This window comes from Brachypodium distachyon, chromosome 1 (assembly GCF_000005505.3).
Source record: "Brachypodium distachyon strain Bd21 chromosome 1, Brachypodium_distachyon_v3.0, whole genome shotgun sequence".
Classification (NCBI taxonomy): Eukaryota; Viridiplantae; Streptophyta; class Magnoliopsida; order Poales; family Poaceae; genus Brachypodium; species Brachypodium distachyon.
In genome coordinates this window covers 74,001,134-74,024,452 of record NC_016131.3, presented here as the reverse complement: position 1 = coordinate 74,024,452, position 23,319 = coordinate 74,001,134, and the positions used below count along the sequence as shown (strand labels likewise).

At 46.4% G+C, this 23,319-nt stretch overlaps 4 protein-coding genes across 5 annotated transcripts; 3 read left to right on the top strand and 1 right to left on the bottom strand.

Annotated features, from left to right (window-relative positions):
• The first annotated feature begins 2,162 nt into the window (after positions 1-2,162).
• LOC100821785 (mitochondrial inner membrane protein OXA1-like) lies at positions 2,163-7,305 on the top strand. Its single transcript, XM_010231004.3, has 9 exons — positions 2,163-2,718; positions 2,808-2,898; positions 3,376-3,420; positions 4,067-4,119; positions 4,646-4,721; positions 4,852-4,983; positions 5,059-5,166; positions 6,516-6,570; positions 6,677-7,305. The coding sequence occupies exons 1-9, from the start codon at positions 2,228-2,230 to the stop codon at positions 6,928-6,930; spliced, it is 1,305 nt and encodes a 434-aa protein (XP_010229306.1). The 5' UTR covers positions 2,163-2,227; the 3' UTR covers positions 6,931-7,305.
• Positions 7,306-9,374: 2,069 nt separating this feature from the next.
• Positions 9,375-13,757, top strand: LOC100824638. 2 transcript variants are annotated; one of them, XM_003558926.4, is made up of 4 exons: positions 9,375-9,836; positions 12,531-12,742; positions 12,841-13,108; positions 13,203-13,757. In XM_003558926.4, exons 1-4 carry the CDS (start codon positions 9,531-9,533, stop codon positions 13,482-13,484), a joined length of 1,068 nt encoding a protein of 355 aa, XP_003558974.1. In that variant the 5' UTR covers positions 9,375-9,530; the 3' UTR covers positions 13,485-13,757. The 2 variants fall into 2 exon arrangements, with proteins under 2 accessions (XP_003558974.1, XP_003558973.1); XM_003558925.4 differs by lacking the exon at positions 9,375-9,836 and adding an exon at positions 10,073-11,909.
• A 2,246-nt stretch (positions 13,758-16,003) lies between these two features.
• LOC100824334 (RHOMBOID-like protein 2) lies at positions 16,004-18,741 on the top strand. The gene is made up of 4 exons (XM_003558924.4): positions 16,004-16,441; positions 16,993-17,156; positions 17,249-17,666; positions 18,350-18,741. Exons 1-4 carry the CDS (start codon positions 16,140-16,142, stop codon positions 18,459-18,461), a joined length of 996 nt encoding a protein of 331 aa, XP_003558972.1. The 5' UTR covers positions 16,004-16,139; the 3' UTR covers positions 18,462-18,741.
• A 318-nt stretch (positions 18,742-19,059) lies between these two features.
• LOC100824022 (COP9 signalosome complex subunit 1) lies at positions 19,060-23,214 on the bottom strand. The gene is made up of 6 exons (XM_003558923.4): positions 22,533-23,214; positions 21,525-21,845; positions 20,696-20,812; positions 20,540-20,625; positions 19,601-19,835; positions 19,060-19,521 (listed from the first exon to the last, which is right to left on the bottom strand). The coding sequence occupies exons 1-6, from the start codon at positions 22,917-22,919 to the stop codon at positions 19,336-19,338; spliced, it is 1,332 nt and encodes a 443-aa protein (XP_003558971.1). The 5' UTR covers positions 22,920-23,214; the 3' UTR covers positions 19,060-19,335.
• Between the last annotated feature and the right edge of the window lie 105 nt (positions 23,215-23,319).

The following is a 23,319-nucleotide window of genomic DNA, read 5'->3' as shown; positions in this document are numbered from 1 at the left end:
TTTGGCACACAAATGTTACCACAATCCGGCTCATCCAGGTTAATTAGAAACCAAACAACAACCTGGCTCATCCATGTTAGACAACCAAACACAGAACATAAATATCTTTATACACGCCACCAATGGCTATCTCTATCCACTTTTGCTTCACGGCAAACCAAACGCACTCTAAGTGACCGTGGCAACACACGGGCACTGTACTAGTGTCTACTTATTGGGGAAATCTTTAGTTATTGATTTTGGGCTTAGAGCAAGATTAATAGCTATAGCCTGCTGCTGGCTGTAAGCATTGGCATGTCATCTTTAATTAGTATAATAGTTAGCATGTATAATAAGTTGGCTATAAGAAACACTACTTTATTAATAGCAGACCCACATTACAGTCTCACAGGGTGTTTAGGAGCACGTGTTGCAGCTGGCTACTAGTTAACAACCCACTTCTCTTCCTCCTCTTCTCTCTCCTCCAACTAAGTTTCAAAATAATATTTTAATTCTTGTAGCCAGCTTATAGCCCACTATTGTTCTTGCTCTTATGCCAATACTCCTACGTGCATGCCGCCAGAAGATTGCCTTGATTGATTATAAATCTAAACAAAAGGGATATGCCTTTTTTCTTGGGAGAAAAAGGGATATGCCGATTAAAAGCTTGATAAGTTGTTTGGGCCGGTTGTTATTAGAAAGGCTTGTTTGGGCCGGTGAGCCTGTGGTCAGAGAAGAGGAGCCCACAGCGGGCGATGGAATATATACTCTCCGCCGTCTCCGCCCCTCTCTCTCCCACCTCATCGTGTCCCACCACGACCGCCGCGAGAACTCCTCCTCCTCCTCCTCCTCCTCCTCCCCCGCCATCCCATGGCACTATGGCTATTTTCTCCGTAAATTTCTTTTGAATTTCCATATGAAAAATGTTATATCTCAACATTGGAAAGATTTTTTGGCACAAAATAATCTCATGGCACTATTTGATTCATGAATTGCATAGGTAGCCACATGAATTGGATAAAAGTTCAGCAGCACCTTTTCTGTCATGTCAAGGAGTAGAACGAGAATCCAAACAAATCAATGTACTTCATTAAAGGGATCCAATTCTTGGCTTTACATTTTCGGTTAACCTGTCCACTACTTCAATCTCGACCATCACGTCTTGATTACCATACTGTGGCTGCAGACTTGCAGTGAAAGTCATAGGATGCAGATGAAATTCGATGATGCCTCCAATAAGTTATGTGAAACTTTTCCTTGGCACTCGAATTTCAGAGAGGCCTTATCCTGGTAGCAATGGGCATCTGGCTGCGATATGATTATTGTACTACTGTAGGATTTAAATAAGACTAGGCTGTTATCCTATTGAATTCTCAAGGATGTTTGGGCATTGTCATTTGGTGTGTATAAACTGGAGCAATTTGGGCAATGTAATTCGCTAGTGTTTCTTGGATTAAGCGCAATGATGCTGGCCGAGCAGAAACATGCCATGGGGTATTCTTGTAAGTACAAACTTGGTTGACATTCGAAGATCTGACGATGTAACTATGAGTGGCTTTTAGTTGCAAGATAGAGAATTGGAACTACGGGAGTTGAAACTATAACTCGGACTGTTGATTTTTGTTATATGGTGCATGTTTTGTTCATTTATTTATTACATCTCCCAAAATATTGTGCTGATTTGAATTGAGATTTCATGAAGCTCAGTTTTATTAACATAAAAACGATACAACTATCACAATATTGTTTGTAGAACAGGAGTCATGGTTTCTGGAAAATCCTTACCCTTGAAAAAAACAGTTATGTAAAATCATCAGTTGTGAAATGTACCCCGGTATTGTGTTTTTAAGAGATCATCAGATGTGCAGGTAAGAGATTATGAGATGTCCACCAGTCCAAGTAAGATTACCCCAATATTGTGGAGTAATTTTTAACCTAATTACTTGAGCCGTTAGATCATTATGACGGTTAAGCTGGTTTACGTCGTCGAACCGTAACAAGTTCTATGTCTTATATTAGAAACCACATTGTAAGAGGATGATTGAGAGGGAAAAGGTAGCTAAAACTACATCTGAAAATACAAAAGGAAATCTAAAGGCTGGAAATACATCTATTTTGAAACAAAAATGTAGAAAGGGCCAAGGGCCCCATATGTCAGTCAGGAGCTTACTGGGCTGGCTAGTGGGCTCGCTTAACCCCCCTTTCTCCCCTCGACCCCCACGCGATCTCGCTACCCGCCGCCGCCGCCATGGCTTTCTCCGCCCGGAGAAGCCTCGCCTCCAGCCTCTCCGGCCACCTCACTCGCCGTCTCCACCCTTCCCTCTCCCACCTCATCCCTTCCCACCACGACCACTCCGAGAACACCTCCTCCTCCTCTCCCCCACCCCCTACTCAGCAACCCCAGCACTTCCCCTCCGCTGACCTTCGTCGACGCACGAGATCCCAAAACCTAACCCTTCCCCTCCCCTTCGGCGCCCACCTGGCTGGCCACCGTAACTTCTCCACCTCCTCCTCCGGAGCACCGGAGATCGATGCCGCCACGGGCGTCCTCTCCGACGGCGCAGCTGGCGACATCGATGTCGCGGCGGACGTCCTCTCCGACGCAGCGTCCTCGGTCGTGCCCGCCTTCCCGGCTCCGTTCCCGGGGGAGGTCGCGGCCGCCGCGGCCGACTCGTTTCCCCCGGTCGCAGCCCTGCAGTACGTCATCGACGCCGTCCATTCCTTCACCGGGCTCAACTGGTAAGCCTCGTTGAGGTAGCATTGGGGTTTCAGTTTTGATCAAGTAAATAATTAAACTTCGAATTAATTCCCTCGTGGGTCATGTGTAGGTGGGCCTGTATTGCGCTGACGACGGTGTTGATCCGGACAGCGACGGTCCCACTGCTAGTGAACCAGTTGAAGTCCACTATGAAGTTAAATGTAATGAGCTTATTGAGTAACTTCTGCTTTTTGTTTATATGTGTGCTTTAGTTTATGACCGTTCTGCTTTTTGGCAATGCATTTTATGAGACAGACACTAACCTTTTGAAAGCTTGCCGCCTGATAACGGTGAGGTTATGTCATTATGTGCAATTTTGTATTGACGACAGTCCCGCCCAACTACTTAGATTTGATCAGCACTTCTGATTACCATATTGTGGCTGAAGATTTGTAGTTAAGGACATAAAAACAAACACAGTATCATGCAGATGAAATCTGATGATACGTCCAGTAAGAAGTTATATGGGACTATTCCATGGCAGTCCAGTGTCTGAGAGGCCTGAAATAAGTTATATATATGATGTTTCTTTTGTTATGTCTTGTTTGTTCAAATCTATGTACACTTAAGTCTTCTCCGAGTGACTGCAAGACAACTGGTTGAATTTCCTTCTTTAACTCTTAACTCTTACTCTGCAGGCAATGAGGCCAGAAATGGAGGCAATCAACATGGAGATGAGAAATGTAAGTAGATTCAGTTGTTTAGTTCAAGTTGCTTCCATATTGTCACTTCTTTGGAGCATGTTAATTGTAGGAAACGTAATTGTATTAATAGCAAAATCCCTGCAAGCATGCTTTCACTATAGTTTCTTTTTGTGCAAAACTGCGCACATAGCCATTTTTAGATGCAATTGTGCTTTCATTTGTTGCCATTGTACTACACTTTTCTGTTATTTGGAATGCTTGGGAGGCATGTATAGGTGAAATGCCATTGCAACTACGGTCTGTAATCTTCTACTCCCCCCGATCCATAATAAGTGTCTCAGATTTAGTACAACTTTGTACGAGTTAGTACAAAATCTGAGACACTAATTATGGATCGGAGAGAGTACCATATTTACTATTTACATATAATCAAGGATATTGACATCCTTCACCCTCTGCGTAGTCACGGTTGTCAAAGTTAACTGTTACATACTGACCAGGGGATATAATGCATACTGTAGAAAACTGATGCCACGTAGATTTTTGGGAAGCTACGTTCTAGTTTTGTCCAAGATGATTATATACCCCTAGGGAACCTAAATTCTAGTTTTGTTTAAGATAATTTACATTATACATCCGTACAGATATATTCTTACACTTGTGCTATATAATTTTCCATGTTTAGGATCCAGGATCGATGCTAGAGGGCAAAAAGAAATTGGGCGAACTATTCACAAAGTATGCAACTTCCAATGTTTCATTTGTTTTCCTGTGAATATTATGAAATATTGAAGTTGTTTTCCCTCTGCTGTGTTTACAATTTGCGTTGGTGCGATTTTGCCAACTAATCATGTTATGTTCATGTCCCTGATTCTTCAAACTCTTTCGTGTATCTGGTTCTTCAAACTCAAAAGTGTTCCTTTAAATGCCTTGGCCTGTTTGAAGTTTATAGGTCTTAAATTCACTTTATTGGCCATCAGATCATTCTTGCTATCATCTCTGCTGTGCAAGCGGTTCTTTTTGGCTCAAATTTATTATTATCAGCATTTCCATAAAAAAAGAATTTTACTTTGCCGCTTTAACTTTTTTTACTCCCTCCGATCCAAGTAAGTGTCTTGGATTTAATTCAAAGTTGCACTAACATTGTATTAAATCCAAGACACTTATTATGGATCGGAGGGAGTATTTATTATGCAGTCTTTTACTTTTTTTAGTCATACAAGAGATAGTTCCAGTGTTTTAATCATTGAATGTCTCCCACCAGGCATGGTGTTAATCCATTGACACCGTTAAAGGGTCTATTCATCCAAGGGCCTATATTCATGAGCTTTTTCTTTGCTGTAAGTTTATACCAATTTGTTGTAATTTAAATAATTCTAACTGCAATTCCACCTAGTTATAATACTGTCATTTTTCAGTGATGTTCCTCTTTTTATGTTCTTCCACCTTGTGCCTCTGTCTCAACTGTAGATCCAAAACATGGTGGAGAAAGTCCCTTCTTTGAAAGGAGGTGGAGCATATTGGTTTACTGATTTGACAACTCCTGATGAGCTTTACATCCTGCCGGTCTTGACATCAGTGACATTCTTGGCCACGGTGGAGGTGTGCATGTTGGCTGATGCAATAAAGATATATTATATGTTCTTGTATAATTAACAAAATATAAATGTTTTCCAGCTCAATATGCAAGATGGCATGGAGGGAAATCCTATGCTGCAAACAATGAAGAAGTTCTCTAGAGTACTGGCTGTTATGACTGTACCATTTACAATGCACTTTCCCAAGGTATGAAATACTCAAACTATTAAGTCCATGAATCATATCGATGAAATTCTAGCTAGAAGTTATCTATAAGGAATTCAGACATACTGGGTGTGCATGTAAGTTGGCATGACTAAATGTCCTTTTCTAATGACTAAATCTGGAGTTGTCGAGAACGAATGCTGGTGACCTTTTCTTCGGTACTGCCCCAGATTGGCTTATGAAACTGGCCTAACCTGTCCCATAGGCCATAACTTGGAAGTCTATTCACTAACAAAACAATTTTTCTGTGACCACTACCACAATTTATTTATCCATATCCGTATATGACCTGCATATAGTTCCTGAAATGTAAGATAATTTTGTGTGTATTAAGGAAGACTTCAAACTTTGGTTTCTTTAGGGGTGGGCTAGAGCAGCAATTTATTTTGCATAGTTCAGTTGGAGCTGCCATTTAGGTATTCATGGTGATTCAGGTACACCCAGGTGTCCCTGAAGCAGCCATTTAGGTGTTCATGGTAATTCAGATACAGCCAGGTGTGTACCCTGAAATGAAGGGGCGACGCCACCATAGCGGCAAGCAGGGGTGTCCGGTCCTAGGTCTCCCAGTGCTAAGTAGGGTATCCTACTCCCCCTTTACCTTCATTATGTAGGAGCTGGAAGCTATAGGAGCTCTGGAGGCAGCGGCGTTAGGAAAATGCTTGGAAGAAAAGGCATGGCTGCTTCCTGGGACCCGGGCGAAGAGGTGTGGCATGGAAAGCCCAGAAAGAGAAGTCCAGCGCTCCTCCCTTAGTCCCTTCACTCCTGCACGCTGTTTTCTCATTCCTATAACCTCTTTGCCCCTCATCAGTTTGAGGCTCAAGGTCATTCCTATAGGAATGAGAGAACAGCGTGCAGGAGTGAAAGCCTTTCGTGCCTTGGGGCTTTCACAAGTATGCTCAATTCTTAGTTGCCCCTCATCACCTTGAGGCTCAACCTGAGCATGCTTGTGAAAGCCTTCATGCCTTGAGGCTTCAACGGACCATCTGACTTCCAGGATGCAGTTATGGATCTAAATTATTATCACAATCGTGATAAGTTTTACATCCATAATATTTTGTTTCACGTGTTGTAGGTACCTTTTGGGATCGTTTGGACCTTTTATGCCAGCCAGCGAGTCTTGCATTTTTCCCTAATAGATATCTTTTTGCTGAAGGCATATTTTATCCACCTTTTCATATGGTATCAAATAAACATAGCTAAGTTTCTCTGTTTGCAGCATTAACATCAATACTTATACTTCTGCACTGCCACTAATATTCTGTTTTCTTACTTTTGCGCTGACATTAATCTTTTCTTTTGCACTGCCATTAATCTTCTCTTTTCTTCCGTAGGCAATTTTCTTTTACTGGGTTACAGCGAACTTGTTCTCTCTTGGATATGGTTTTGGTAAGTCATTAGCCAGACTTGGGATCTTATGCATCTTCATGCCTTATGTTTGTCTCCTTTCTCATTTCATGATGCGTATACCTCGCTTCCATTTCTTTTCTCGCAGCTCTCCGGAAGCCAGCTGTAAGGGGTTACTTGAATCTTCCTCATATTGTACCGCAGCCTGTACCTGCACAATTGTCGACCTTTAACCTTTTCGAGGGACCCAAGTCAATGCCAGCAGTTGATTCACCCGCTGCAGTCAAAGGATCTAAGGATGAGCAGTCTAATTCAGTGCTAAACAGTCGGATTGTAGATCTTGAAAAGAAGATTGCAGAGCTCGAAAGGAATGCTAAATCTAGAGGCGAATCTCAAGATTAACAACTGACAGGAAAATTTTGGGCACGTGAACCCTTTTTTGGTTTGTAACTTGTATTGGTGGCGAAAGATATCAGTCACGTTCTAATATTGTACCAAGGTTTGACTTGGACTAGGCGTTATCCTAAATTTTGAGCATGTATTTTGGCGCTGTCACTTGCAGCGAATAAACTGGAGCGATTTCGGCAACTAAGATCGCTCTATATACTGGAATTTTCTAGTGTTTGTTGGCTTAAGCAGTGTTGCTGGTGAGCATGAGCAGAAACCTTTTCCTCATGGGTTATCCAAAAATCAAACGATGTAACTGTTACTAGCTTTTATTTGTAATCATGGAAATTGCACAAGTCGGAAGTATATTGGGACTGTTAATTGCTGTTATGTTATGTTGGTTGCTGTTACGTTATAAGCTAGTAATAATTTTGAGACATTCTTATTAAATAGTACCAAGTCTGCAACATTTTGTCCTCGATTCTCTCGACAGCCTGGTTATTATCGTAACCTTTTTGTTCTTCCTAACTGGCCATTCGTTGGTCTTATCCTTATGCAAAAATATCCGTTCTCCCAACATAAAAGATTGACTGGATGATCCATCCATAGTTCTCACTATAGGTGCTGCCTTTATTTTGCTTTTCTCTGTGTGGCTTCGTTCTGGTAGTCACTTCCTTTTTGTTGAGCTCTTGTCTCTCTCTTAACGAGTCATGGCAAGAAAGCTGTACTCGCCTTTTCTCAAAAAAAGAAAGAATGCTGTACTCACCTACACAGAGATGTGCACAGACAGGGACAATAGCCATCTTGTTTCTTTTTTGCTTTCCAAACCAGTGGACTTGTACGTCATCTATAAGTTGATCGTGACACCTTGCCGCTGGGGGTGGGGGAGCCACAAGCAATTGCTACTACTACTACTCGGCGTATCATTGTATCATTGCAGCACTGTTCCTTGCGTCTCGGCGTGGAATGCAGTCGGTCACGCGTGTTCATATCGATCTGTGCTGGGAGGGGATATTTTATCAGTTGACACCGTTTCCCCGGTTGCCTCACATCGAAGGGAAAAGAAATGGTACTTCTGGTCTAGTCTGATCTGAGATCTGGCCTGCTGTCGAAGAACTTGACCAAACACACGTTCCCACGCCGCATAATTTGGGACGCATGTCGCTCAACAGGGCAGAAAATTAACTAGGGATCGATGACGTGCGCCCGTGCTAGTATATAGTATATCGGGCACGGTAGTTGGTGGCCTGTCCGAGCGAGAAATCCCACAAGAGTCAAAGGTCTCGGTTTAACCGGGCAGCAACAACAATCAACAACTGCTTCTTGTAGCGTGCGTGCGTGCGTGAGTGTTAATTGTGCGCCTGTCCTTACGCTAAGCTAGTAAGGTTTCAGAGGAATTTCAAAAGAATAGCAAATGTTTGTTTGTGGATCGATGGACGGTCGTGATCCGGCCGGCCAGGATCGGTGTAGAGACTAAATTACTCCATACAAAGTAACTACACTGAAACCACGAGAAGCATGTATTTTCCATTTATTCGTCACCCGGCAACTAACTCCGGTCCAGAACTGGATCGATCAAATATATGTGCGCACGCACGTTTCTCATCACGTGCGGTAGCGCGATCCATCGATCCACACATACGAGCAAGACTAACCACACCTAACTAGTATACTACTCCTCTTTTGCCCGTCCTTTTGCGCTGACTTTAGCCAGGGGCGTCATATTTGCAGAAGCACTGGAATAGTGGGATGCAAATCTATCTATTTTCGAAAAAAGTCAAGTAACGAGGAACCCGATTTCGGTTCATGGCCTGCGCGCCGGCCGCCGCCGCCCCAAAACTTGCCATGAAAATTATATAAACCGAACATTAGCACGCACATGACCTAACTATAATGCGGTACCATACCAACATTTCTTTCTCCGCTCTCGCTGCGCGGCAGTGGACAGTGGACGCCGGTCGGCCGATGGCGCACCACGGCAGGATTCGATTCGATCATGGATGATGGATCCATCCGTGCATGCATCGACATCCATTGGACACTGGTCACACCCCACTGACCCAACAACAACAACAACAACCATTATGCATGTCGATCGTTTCGCGTCTTGGAAAATTAATTTAAGCAAGCAAAAAGGAAGAATACGTTTTCTTTCCGTTGCTATACGTACGTTGGCAGCAGTCGTGCCAATCCTTTCGACTTCCTTTGACTTGTTCTTTTATCGGTGAAACGAGGCAAATCTTTTGTCTGTTAAGCTAAGCGGCCGTCCGGATCGGGCCGTGTCAGATTTTCTTTTTTTTTGACGAGGGGTAGGTAAGAAGGTGGTCTGAGCTTGAGTGGCGATCGCTCCTTCGACCGGTCACTGACCCACCAACTCCCACCACCCACCACTTTCCCATCCTATGGCGACTACTGTACTAGCAAAGCCATCCCGGCCCGTATATATAACCACCCGCGTAACCGGCGCAGAACCAGCCAGCGACGCTCGCCTCGCTCGCTAGCTGCCTCAAAGTCCTGAAACACCACAACCACACCACTTCGCCCACAAGCAACGTTACCCGAGAGCAAAACGAGCTTCAAATTCCTTTCATTTCCTTCCGTTTCGACGATCGACCATGTGGGTGACCTCGATGCCGCAGGTGTGGGACGAAGAGGCCCGGAGCCGGGGCGGCGGAAGCGGCATGGCGGCGTCGCCGGCGGCCGCGCTGCTGGGCTGGCTGTCCCGGGCGGCCGACCCGCCGGCGCCCAAGCCCTGCGGCTCCCCCGGCGGGCCACCCGTTACGGCGCCCAGAGTCACGCTCAAGGACGGGAGACGCCTGGCCTACTGCGAGAGCGGCGTGCCCAAGGAGCAGGCCCGGTTCAAGGTCGTCTTCTCCCACGGATTCACCGGCTCCCGCGAGGACAGCGTCCGGGCCACCCAGGTATGTGCAATTACAAACAATCTGCATGTGTCCCTGGCTGACAGCTTTCCTTTCTGTAACCATTTCGCGTGCCTGCCTGCCACCACGGACGCTTTGCCTTGCCGGCCGTGATCGGGGCTCCCAGTTAAGATTCCTTGAGCGAGTAGCTAATTTTAATCTTGTCCCCATATAGATGTAATCATGCTCATGCATGTATTCTCTTCTGAGAGTAGAGCTAGCGAGAGCCTATGGAAACTTTTCTTTCTTTCTTTTTCTGCGTTGAACTAGCTAGCTAGCTTGTGATTAAAGAAGAGTCTTGTTGTGTACTCCATGGGTACGTACGTTTGTTAGCGCGTCGTTGATTAGTTCAGCTGATCCAGGTCGTGATTGCGACTGTCCATCGTCGGTTGCCTAAACCAAGCAGAGCTGATCAACAATAATAAGAATTAAAACTCCTACTGTAGTAAAAAAAACCAGTTGGCTACGTATGTCCGAATGAGCTGCTCGATTCCGACATTCAATGGCGTCTAGTAGCTTGCAATCAAAGGGAATCGATCATCGACCGGCCGGTTGTTTGGCGAGGCAGCTAGCGTCTCTTTCTCGTGCCAAAGTCCTGGGAAAAAGTCGTTTAAGCCAGTTTGTTGGTAGGTCGCAGTTGCTGTCAGCTTCTTAATCTTTTCCATTTTCATGTTCGTTTTTTAATTATATGGCAGTTATTAGTTAGAGCATACACATGAAAAGCTGAAATGTTGCTTTGAGCGAAAAATCGATGAATTTATTCAGCTAGCTTAAAATACGTGTTTGAACTTTGAAACCACTGTCAGGGACGTCGGTCGCACCGTACGTACATTTTTTTTAAGCCAATGATCAACTTGTCCGGTTTCTTTTTCCAAAGAAAAATAAGTTTGAGCATTCTGGCAAGAGAGTTGAGAAACCAAACCCTGGATCGAGTTAGCCAATAATAGAGCAATTTTTTCCCAAGCTAGGGAAACGAGAAAAGGACATTGATTGATGATTGATTGGTATACCGAACAAAACCATGTGATCGTTCTTGCTAAGCAGCCACTGCCACATGGTAGCTCCTAGCTCGTATATTCTTCTCCTTCCAGCTACGTACCAGCACACCAAGACGAAGACGCGTAACAACATACACGTCTTTGCAGTCTTCACAAGTACGTAAGCAAGCAAAGCAGTATTGTAGTGAAAGGACAGAGAGCGAGAGTTCGCAGCCAAAGCAGCAGCTTCCTTCAGAGCCGCGCAAAGTGTCACGTAAAAGAAACGAAAAAACTTTTGTCTTGGCCCGGAAATCTTGGCCGGATTCGCCGGTATCTTCTTCTTTCTTCTTTCTTCTTTCTTCTTCAGCCAATGTGCGTGGCACTATCCTTCATTTACGATATAGGCCAGCAGGCCCTGAAGATTTCCACGGCCAGAAAGTTGATCATTTCTCCAGCCAGGAAAAGAAACTTCCCCGTGGCCAAGCGCCGAGTCAGGCAGGCAGCTCTTCTAGACGCTACACACACATAGTTCCAGCCTTCTAGATGGTCCGTAAGCTGTCACGTCCCGTGATGCGGGAGGAGGGGAAATAAAAATGGCAGCTTCGCCGAGGCTGGATCCGCGGTGCCGTCGCCCACAACTCCTTCTACTACTTTCCTTCCTAGTCCTCCTTCCCAATTAGCACCACCGACCGGCGAGAAGTGGTCTTGTCGGGTCCATCCCAAATCCATCCGTCCATTGCGCGGCGGCAGCAGCAGTTTGGTAGCGCTTGTGCCGGCGGCAATGGAGCTGCTGTCGAGGGCGCCGGTGCTGAGCTGCGGCGCGAAGAGGGGCTCGGCGGGGTCGTCGTCGTCGTCCCCGATGGGCCCGCTAATGGGCGCGCTGGGGAGGTGGATCTACCGGGCCGTGAAGCCGCCGCCGCCGCCGCGGATCTGCGGGGCGCCCGGCGGCCCGCCCGTGACGGCGCCCAGGGTAACGCTCAGGGACGGGCGGCACCTCGCCTATGCCGAGTCCGGCGTGCGCAAGGAGGACGCGCGGTTCAAGGTCGTCTTCTCCCACGGCTTCTCCGGCTCTCGCCTCGACACCCTCCGCGCCTCGCCGGTTAGTTGTCGTCCTCCACGATTCTCGGGTGCTCTGTTCGTCGGCCTGCAATGCTATCCGCGAAGCAGATTTCGGTTTTACCTGTTGCTCGATGGTGTGAGGATGACGAGCTTGTAGTCTTTACGAAGCGAACGATTTTTTTTACTGGATGGATTTGGCAGGATTGGGGATAGTCCACTGAAAACATCGTGTCAGAACATTCAGAGCAGAGCATATATGCATCAAGGATTGGATTTGCAATGCCGAAATTTTTAGACTAGTTGATTAGTTTCCAAGAGAATTGGAATCCAAGCTAACCCTCCTCTATAAGACTAATTCATTTTTAATTGGGATCGCTTGCTGTCGTGGCTAATCCTTGCAATGCCATCTACAGGTTTTTAGATAGTTCTAGCTTGTCAATTGCCTAACTGACAATCATTTATATGACCATGTCATACGCCGAACGTTTCCTCTAAACTCTCGATATGTCAATGCTGATTAGTTCTTTTTCTGCGAAGTAGTAGTATCAATTTGCTCATTTGACAATTAGTAAACTAGTACTCCGTAATAAAATGTCTGGTTTTCTCCATTCACTTTGCGTTGTGTCATACACTAACGGGTGAACCCAATACGGCTTTCCAGGAAGTGGCTGAAGAGCTAGGTGTGTACATGGTGGGTTTTGATCGTGCCGGTTATGGCGAGAGCGACCCGAACCCCAACCGATCTGTCAAGAGCGCCGCGCTCGATGTCGAGGAGCTTGCGGACGCACTAGGGTTGGGATCTAAATTCTACGTGATCGGCATTTCCCTCGGATGCCATGCCGTCTGGGGCGCCCTCAAGTACATCCCTGATAGGTATGCATCAGAGTTGGTTCCAAGAATGTGTTGACAAACGAAACTGTCTATTGGTTTGTGTAAGAACGTGTTTGATAAATGGGGATCAATGTGTGCAGGATTGCTGGAGCTGCAATGATGGCACCGGTGGTGAACTACTGGTGGCCTGGGTTCCCAGCCGATCTCGCTGCGGAGGTGTACAACAAGCAGGAGGTGGGCGACCAATGGGCGCTGCGTGTGTCGCACCACGCCCCCGGCATCCTCCACTGGTGGATGGAGCAGAGCTGGCTCCCAACTTCCACCGTCATTGCCGGCACCACCCCGCTCCCAAACAAGCGTGACGCCGAGATCCGCAGCAACATGAAAGCTGACGGCACCTTCCAGAAGGTCACCCTCATCTCCCAGATTTACATTTGACATCTACAATGTCATCAGTGGGCATGCTTCTGATCTTGCTCGACCGTTTCCTTTGATTTTGCAGAAGATGGAGCTGGCGACGCAGCAAGGCATCCACGAGTCGTACTACCGCGACATGATGGTAATGTTTGGCAAGTGGGAGTTCGATCCGATGAGCCTGCCGAAGCCGCCATGCCCAGTCCACATCTGGCAGGGCGACGAGGACGGGCTGGTGCCGGTGGTGCTGCAGAGACACCTCGCCAGCCAGCTCAGCTGGGTGAACTACCATGAGCTCCCAGGAGTCGGGCACTTCATGTCGCCTGTTCCCGGGCTAGGAGACACCGTTCTTAGGACCCTTTTCGGCTGAGGGTCCAGCATAGCCGCAGTGATCAGCAGCAGCAGCTCAGAACATATGATGCTGAAGCATAGTAGGTGTTCTTCCAGTACATTGATTTATTCTATGGCGGTTGGGTAAATCTCTGATTTAGAGATCGGTGTTATAGATGAAATGGTGGTGTAAGATGAACTGTTTTTTCGTCGCGAAAATCACGTGGCCTGGATGCCCGCGTACGCAAATATGTGCTTACTTCTACCTGTTAATACATGGGAAGCCAGCTCTTGCTGGATCTTTAAAAAAAAATATTCTCAACATGGGATGCGGGCCCATGTTGTCGGCGCAACCCAGCCCATTGTCCAATTTTTTTGTGCATTTTAAAAATGTACATAGATCCTTTTCGTCCGAATGCGTCGGTGTGGATTCGCTGGTTAGATCACCTTGGACTGCTAAATTTTGGCAAATGTTCATTCATCTTGTCTGCCATGCCTCGGTGAAAAAAAAAAAACTTAGCCACGCGTTTCCTTTCTTCTTTTGGATTGTTGGCTGGCTGTGGGCTGTGGCCCGCCGTAGCGTGTGTCGGGGCCTTTCATTTGTCGGGCCGGTCCGGTGTCGGTTCTTACTTGTACGTGATGGGCCGGGTTCGGCTGGTAGTCGCCCTCGCTTCGTTACCCGTGGACTCGATTCCATTCCCAAAGCATCTGCGGGCCTGCTACATCGGCCGCCGGTTTTGTTCGCTTCTCTTCTGTTCGGGCAAAGCTCATGTCGCTCAAAAAAAAAAAAGCTCATTATAAAAAGGACTATAAAAAAGAGAAACTGTTTCTCTAAAAATAAAATAAAAAAGAGAAACTATACAAAGTGCTGCGTCTATTACCTGTTTGTGCAGAGCGCATTATAAAAAGCAAGGTCACTTGTTCTGCATGGTGGTGGTGGACTGATTAACGACGATGATGGCGTACGTGGCGCCAGTTTAGACAGGCTAGGCTAAGCTGTGACACGGCATCGCCTGCCTTGATTGATTGGCTTAAAATGATGGTTACACGCATCAGATGCAGCTGCCTGGAATGATACGATCTCATGCAGGAGTATTCTGATTGATTGCGATTCTTGCCAAGCTGAGCGCGGGCGCGTCCACCTACCGTGGCCGTTTTCGGTCCCTTTCCGTTCCACGCAGTGATATCATCTTACCAATATTCAGCCCCTGCAAAAACGATGATCAATCAAGGCGTACCATGTAGTACCACAGCTCCGGCTAACCACCACGGAGAAAAGAACAGCCTTCCTTTCTAAGCTCCGCACAATCAGTGTGTAGCCGCAGCACTCGTAATTCATAAACGCGAATAGCCAACGTTTTTATGCCCCTCTCGTATCTTGTCAGAACCAGCGAGAATGCGTGTGAGTCGTGTATTCTCCCGCAAGTTTCTCATGCGCCGGCGTCAGTGGCACCGGTCGATGCACAAACCACGGGACAGAACGCGCCCGTGACCGGTTTGGTGTTTGCTCTGCTTTTTCTCCAAGGAAGGAAGGAAGGAAGGAAGTCCAGGAAGCTGCCGCATTGCGTACACGCTGCCCGTCGGTGCCAACCGTTGGGCGGAAAAAGAAAAAGGAAACCGAGTGGCGCCACTCGCTGCTACTTTCTCATCATTGCACATGCATATATGCGCCCATTGTTTGCTTACTCATCCGTCTTCTTATGCGCCGCAAGTCTCGCAACGAATTCCCGCAGGATATATGTAAATGAACACACGGCATGATTCCCCGGAAAAAAAACACGGCATGATTGCATCGTTAGCCTGGTTAGGATGTTGTGATGAGACGAATGGGAGGTGATATTCGCACTGACGGAGTGTGCAGCTAGCTTACCTTCCATGTTCGATTGATTGATCGGGGGATGCAACACTGTATACAACACAATTGTAGGCTTGTAGCCGATCGAAGAATAAGAAATGTAAGGTGTGAATTGAAACAGCCGCTCAAAGCCACATCACGGCATCACGCCGGATGTATCAATGTGCCATGTTAAGCCAGACAGTTAGTTGCCTCTCCCAGAAAAGAAAAGAAAAAAGGAAGAATCTACTGCTGAACAGAAACAGCAAGAAATTTTCGTTCGTTACCTGTGCGGCTGTGCCTGACTGAGATTAGTAGCTGCAGGCGCGGCTGCTAAAGAAGTCGATACTACTCTAGCAGTGCCCATCTAACAAATGTAGCGGCAGCATTAACTCCCAGAGAAAAATACCATCAGCAAATGCAAAATCGACAGCAGAAAGTGAACCCACACCAAACCGAAAAAGTATATAAAAAAAACTGCCTGACAGCCCACACGGTGAAACCAGATCCACACGTTTGACATTTTGCGTCGATCAGGGCCGTCGATTTTTCTCCTAGGGGACCAATCGGCCGAGCACGGTCAACCGAAGCAGATCGAGGAAGGAACCGGACCAATGAAACCGCGTCGCCTGCCTGGGCCTTTGCCCACACAGCACATCGATCTGGGTCACACATTACACACGACACGATGTGAGGACACGGGACCGGCCAGCGAAACAACCCCGTTGCAAGTCTCCAAGCTCTATTTATTCTCTCCCACTCCTCTCCCCGTCCGTGTCTTCCTTCCTTCTCATCACACTCCCAAAAGCCTCCTCCTCTCCAAATCAACCAAGCACGAGAGGAAGAACAGTGGGTGAATCAATGGCGTCGAGGGCGGACGTGGAGAAGGGAGGGAAGCAGGGAGGGAAGGTGGTGCCGGCGCCGCTGTACCCGCAGCACGAAGGGGAGCGGGAGTGGACGCCGTGGCTCGTGCCCTCCATCCTCGTCGCCAACATCGTCGTCTTCGCCATCACCATGTACTACAACAACTGCCCCGCCCACAACGCCAACACAGGCACCCGTGGCGGCAGCAAGCAGCAGCAGCAGTGCGTCGCCGGCTTCCTCGGCCGCTTCTCCTTCCAGCCGCTCCGCCAGAACCCGCTCCTCGGCCCTTCCTCCGCCACGTACGAATACTAATCCATTCTCCTTTCCCGTCTTCCTTCCTTTCTTTCTTTGATTAGTGATTACTAGTACTGCTAGCTAGATGCTCCGTTCGTTAAGAATTTATCGGGGGCTTAACTGGTTTCCTTTTCTGCTCTGTATATATACGTCTTGCAAACAGCAGAGTATCACTGTTTCATCTGTTTTCCTGTTGGGATCAAGAAAGCAAGCAGTGCTCAAGTAGTACTAGTAGGGCTGTTCACTCAGATGTTCTGTTCTCTCTTGACAACGTTATTGCCCTGAAAACAAACCAGCCCAACAACTCGCCGATTATTGGTTCAGTTCATAATTCAGATCCACCGGAAAAAAAAAGCCATACTTTCTACAGATCATCAATGAGTCAGATATCACCTGTAAAGACACAAGTAGGACACCACCACCAGCATCAGCTCAAGTACTAGTAGTACAAATGACCTGGTTTTGGCCTGTATTAATTGGGGCCAGTAGCGGCACAACCGCTACTTCCATATACGGTATGGTGACCTGACGGTTTTTGTACTTGTGGTATGTGCAGGCTGGAGAAGATGGGCGCCCTGGTGTGGGACAAGGTGGTGCACAGCCACCAGGGCTGGCGCCTCCTCTCCTGCATGTGGCTCCACGCCGGCATCCTCCACCTCCTCGCCAACATGCTCAGCCTCCTCTTCATCGGCCTCCGCCTCGAGCAGCAGTTCGGCTACGGTACGTTTAAACAAACATCCAAAATTACTCAAAATCCATGCTTCATTTCATTGCAATCTCGCTGAATTCCTTTGCTTGCCTTGCATTTGCAGTGAGGATCGGGGCGATCTACCTGCTCTCAGGAATCGGCGGCAGCGTGCTGTCGTCGCTGTTCATCAGGACATCCATCTCCGTCGGAGCTTCCGGCGCCCTGTTCGGGCTCCTGGGGGCGATGCTGTCGGAGTTGCTGACCAACTGGACCATCTACACCAACAAGGTGGCGGCCGTGATGACGCTGCTGTTCGTGATCACGGTCAACCTCGTGCTGGGCATCCTGCCGCACGTCAACAACTTCGCCCACATCGGAGGGTTCCTGGCCGGGTTCCTGCTCGGCTTCGTCGTGCTCATGAGGCCGCATTACGGGTGGATGGAGCGCTACAGCCTCCCGGCTGGAACCCCCTGCACCTCCCGGAAGTACCTGCTTTACCAGTGGGTTCTCATGGCCGTCGCCCTGCTTCTTGGCGTCATTGGGTAAGTCTCCATTACCAGTAGTGAGCTTTAGTAAGTTTTGACGGGCAGTGCATGAATCCTTCAATGCTTATAGCCGTGTTTGTTGACTATCAGTGCCCAGTGAATTTACCTCTTTTGAGTACTGATCTAAGGACAATGAAACTAGAGTTGTTGTTACTGTTTCGCAAAAGGGAAAAGGGGAAGCGCTAGAGATAAAGGGTTAGGTGCTTAGTTTGGTGCGTGCCTGCTTGCTTGCTTGCTCCACATGTACACGCATTGAAAGATTTGATGCGCCAACTAGCCTGCGGCGCACCCAGGTTCCAGTTAGAAACTCTCATGTGAACTGACAGGAGGCAGGCAAACACAGAGCACCAGCTTTGCTCTTTTATTATACATCCTTTAATCAGATTATTATCTTAATTAGGAGTGCGTAGCTGGCCTCCTTCTTCTTCTTCTTCTTCTTCCAAAATGAACGTGTCCGGGTCACTTTTTTCTCCACCAACCTAGAGCACAACATGCTATATATTCTTCATTTTAAACCACACAATGCTAGTATTTTTGATGTCTCAACAACTACGCACTAAATTAAACTAAGCAGTGTTTTCTGCTCTGTCTGTCGGTGAAGTTGGCTATCAAGGGAACCCCATTCTTTCCGTGCTCTGAATTTTATTCTGATGATTGCGTTGGAACCTTTCGTTTTGCAGGTTCGCGGCTGGCTTGGCGATGGTGTTCCGCGGGGTGAACGCCAACAGCAGCTGCCACTGGTGCCACTACCTCAGCTGCGTGCCCACAGCCAGATGGACCTGCGCAAACTGAGCAAGAGACACCACCGGACATTTTGCTGCTTCTTTCTTTCTCTCTTTCCCGTGTCGCTCTTCCTATCGTATTCGAACCCCACATATTTTTCCCGTTTATATCTGTAGATATAGATTAAAGGATAAGGCTGTTTGATTGGATGCATACTGTAGACAGACAGGACCTCGCTGGGGGGGTCTTATCTCTTGTCGATTTGATTTATTCTTTGTAATGAAAACTATCATTGGGGGATTGGAATCTCTGATCTGTCTGCCCCTCCATGTGCAAGATTTGCTTCCAACTCATGTGTGCCATCCTTTGGGTCAGCGGACAAGCAATGGGCTGTACAGCTCGTCTTCCTCACACTACCAGTTGCACAAGCATTTTTATGTTAAAAGAGTAGCGAGCAAGACTCGGTTGGCACACGTGGGAGATTCCATTTGGCTGGCGAACGGTGATATTAAAATCTTGATCGAGATTAGTAATCAATGCAACTATACTAGATACTAGGTGATCACAGCAGTCAAGAACGCATAAAGAAATGTGATCAACATGCGAACCACCACATTATAAGTTGACATTTCGGCCGTGTCCCCCGCCGGATGCACGACTGCGGCAGTAAGCATTCAAACACTTCAGATCTTAAGATTGGACTAAAAACAAACATGGTAGATCTGTATATCATATCTCCAGATGCATAACTGTTCAGAACCGTTTACGCCAGGAACATTAGCTAAGAGCAAACAAAAAGGATGTGCATCCAAACAAACTAGATTGCTCAGCCACCAGGGCAGTTCATCACCGAATCCTCTCTATGGGCCAAGCACCCTTTGTTGCCAAAAGAAAAGCTATTTCCAAAAGGAGAAGCAGACAGCCATTCTTCAGCATCAGAAGTTCATATCTTCCTTTGTCCAGAGGCAGCTCTTTGGTTGAAATCATGTCTGATGAGGTTAGCCCTCAGAAGCATAGCCTTAACATCTGTCTCAAACTCGTTGCCGGTTTGGAGGGCGCGTTGGAAAGTTGCATTTCTTTGGTCAGCATGCCTTGCATACAGAATCTTGTTGTGGGAATCAATTCGAGCCTGCAAAAATTTCAGACAGAAGCAGCTCAAAAAATAAGCTGAATTATCTAGTTATGTAAGATGACAGATCTTGAAGTACCTGTATTTTGTTCTCAGTGATCAGTGCAGCCAGCTCTTTCTCCAACAAGGACACAGAGGTCTTGAAAGCATCAGCCATTGTGTTAAGATCAACAGATATAAATGGAAGTGTGTACTGTATGATAGCTTTGTGGCGAATATCCTTGTACAGAGTCTCCAGATGTTCATGCAGATGAATATCCAGAAGGAGATTTGGCTTTAGCTTCTCAAGGTGCTCCAAGCATGATCCATAGCGACTGGTTTGATGATTTTCATGGTTAGCATATATAACACAAATTGATTGTGTAAAAACTGTAACCTAATCTTGCAGAGTTCAACAAACAAATGTTTATACTAAAAAGATCTGAAACCCAAATTTGGAATGAAAAAAGGGCACAACAGGGTCGCAAGACCACCAGGTTCCAGCAACTTGACATACCATGCATCATATTAAAGGCATTAGAAACTGAAAGGTACAATAATCCATACTGTAGAAAATAAGGTATACAATTGAAGGAAACCCTCTATCCATCAAAGAGTTCAATCTGAAGACGCAAGCTAAAAGGCTATTCAAGACTTAAGTCACTTAACACATTGTCAAGAAATGACTGTTTATGTGACATCTATCTATTCTGCTGCTGTTTCTATATGTGACTAATGTGGCATTGCAACTAAGGGCATCCCAACAAGTGGTTACTATGGCCATTAGTTCGGAGAGAGAATATTTCAATTGGTCCATAGTAACAACTCCTCAAACATAAAGTGTATTGATGTGAAAATATATATTCCCGTTTTACTTCGATTATTCAGAAAAAAATAAACAGCAGAAAATTCTTATTCTACATCTACATGACTACATGTATGATATAAGAGCAATAAATGTGTGAACAAGTAAACAACAACCACCCAGAAAAGTTGGCCAAGAACAATAAAACACTTAAAGCTGTAACAATAATCATACCTAGAATAGAAATCATTGACCAGCTCCCTTACTTCAGGCACCAGCTCCAGAAAATTACGGAAGTTAACATTGTCAATAACTTTGCTCTGTAAAAAAAAGATCATGTTACGCATAGCAGTACAAAAGGCACCCAGCAAAAGATAGCAAGTGGTGAACCTTCAGGTCTGAACGATCAAAAGAAGCAAGTGCACAAAGGGCACCATAGACAGCCACATCTTGCGGAGCTATGACTTCAGAATAGTTGCTTCCTAGCTCAGGTCCTGTCTCAAGAAACTTCAAGGGAAGGGAAATTTCAGCAAAGAATACTTTATACTAGCTTACTAGACAAAAACACAAGAACTCGGTTGGTAAACAATTCATTGTTATGGGCATCACATTATCTATAAATGGGTTGTGATGCACACCCATATGCGCCTGAAGCCCTCAACTACTTGTTGGAAAAAAAATGTACTTATTTATTCTGCACACTTGCAACTTAAAGTAAATTAAATTCACGTTAAAGTGCAAAAAAAAAAATCCTAGCTATCTGTAGCTGTCTGGGAAATTCTGGGAATGTTACTGATGCTTACAATAGTGGAAATAGTGATACACAAGTGATTATTCATACTTGATTTTATTTACAATGACTCTCCAACAGTAACTTCACAGAGAAGTAAACAATCATGCAAATCAGCTTGTCTGTTTAGTGCGATTAGAACAAGTAATCAATGCATTTCATGGATAACTTTAAAGAAGTGTGGGTCTATCAAGAATGTACTGCTAGCATAGGAGAAAAGTGCTGCACAGACAGATCTAGAAACATACAAGTACCACCCATAAAGATTAAATTGAATGCTGCACTTAAATTCAAGCATAAATCAGACTCATAAATAGGAATTGATATGATCTAAAGAATATTGACTTACAAGTTTACAGGCACAAGAAAAGCTCAGCACAAAACAAAAACAACAACGAATAAAAAGAACAGAACTTCTGGGAGACAAACCTTACGGGCAGAAAGTTTATATTTCTTTGTTTTCAAGTAGGCTAATCCTGCAGCTGCTCGCAATTTTGCGAGAGGGATACCATCCAAGGTGTCTGGGGTTTGCTCTGCTTTGCTGACATAATTGGTAACATGTGCAAACTGTCCCAACTCAATGCTAACCAGAATAACATTCATACACATCTGAACTACATGCTTGGAAGTCGTACAATAGTCACGTGTCCGGATATAGTTCTTGAATGCGTCTGACAGCTGGCCATGAGCATAGTAGAAGTCACCAATGTCGTTATAACCCATTCTGATGCTCTCTTTGATAAGGTTGGTCTGCATTTAAAGAAAATACATAAATTGCAGAGTCACTAGTTTGATACACATATGATGTCACCATAGAAGTGAATTAATAACTCGCGAGGCTTGGGAGACCATGCCAAGCTGAAACACTAGTGTTTTTGCCTATATTAAAGAACCAACTGGTCACAGAAACAAAAAAGACGGCAGCTAACAAACTGGGAAATGATTCCTCTCTCCCCCATATTCCTCTGTATCTTGTTTTTACCCTGCTTCCTCTGACAAAAAATCACTAGATATACCACTGAGCGGTTGTTATCATGTAAGAATTCCGTTAGGCAAAAGGATAAACTTCCTAAACACAGCAAATACCAAAGAGATTACATCCACAGAAATTTCACATGGTTAACGTACGATATTCACATGGTTAATGTACGATATCATCACCATGTAAACCAAACAGGAAAACAAAGTGCAGGGTAAGCACAATTTACTCACTCGTCAGCACAGCGCAAAATGCTATCCCACAATTGCACAAAAATAAGCAAACACATTATATAATATACTCATGTAAATTATAAATAAGGCATATTCTCACAAAAAGCAATTAACAGTCCTACGCATAGCAGGCAGTGCGTTAAACAACACAGCCTACGCAATCATAAGCAATCTCGGACAAGTAATAATCATAGCAGAAGGTTAGGTGGGGGAGGGTTTCCGCACCCTGTATCCGTTGAGCTCGTTGTCGAGCTTCTCCTTGCGCTGATCGGCGCGGCGGTGTACGGAGTCGACCCACGCCTGGTCGTAGCGGTAGGCCGGGCCGAGGCGGCCCTTGATCCTGTGCGCGGCGTCGCGGTAGAGCAGCGTGTCATCGCGCTTCCTGGCCTCGTCGAACGCCATCCGCAGCGCCTCGAGCTCGACCGCCTCCACGCCGCACCTCTCGGCGATGAACAGGAGGCGCAGCAGGCGTGTCCGGCCCGAGTACTGCGCCGCGTACGCCTCCACGTCGAGCTGCTCGGCGGACAGCGGCGCCGGGGAGGGCTCCGCGCCGCCCAGGCCGTTCGTCACCGCAGCGGCCGCCGCCGCCGAGACCTCGCCCTCCACGTCCATGCTTGCTGCCGGATCGCGCTAGGGCTTGGGGTAAAACCCTAGAGAGAGAGGGGGAAGCGGAGGGGGGAGAACCGGACAAGGCGAGAAGCGGAAGAAGGGGGCTTGGGTTTGGAAATAGACAGATCGTATTGGTTTTATTTCATGTGAATTTACATTGGGCTGGGTTTGGTTCTTCTCGATGGGTCCGGTGAATAGTCATCTGGCCCGCGTACAAACGGCCCAAATGTTCACTGGGCTAATAGTGGGCCAAGATGGCCTTTTATACTTTGATGACACGCTCTGCTTACTGTTTCTTCCTGTTTGGGGTTGTAAACCTGGAAGGCTGAGGAGATCGAGCTAGTTGGCGGCGGCGGCGGCGATGAGGGCGGTGAGAGGCACGGTGGTGACGTCGAATCCGGTG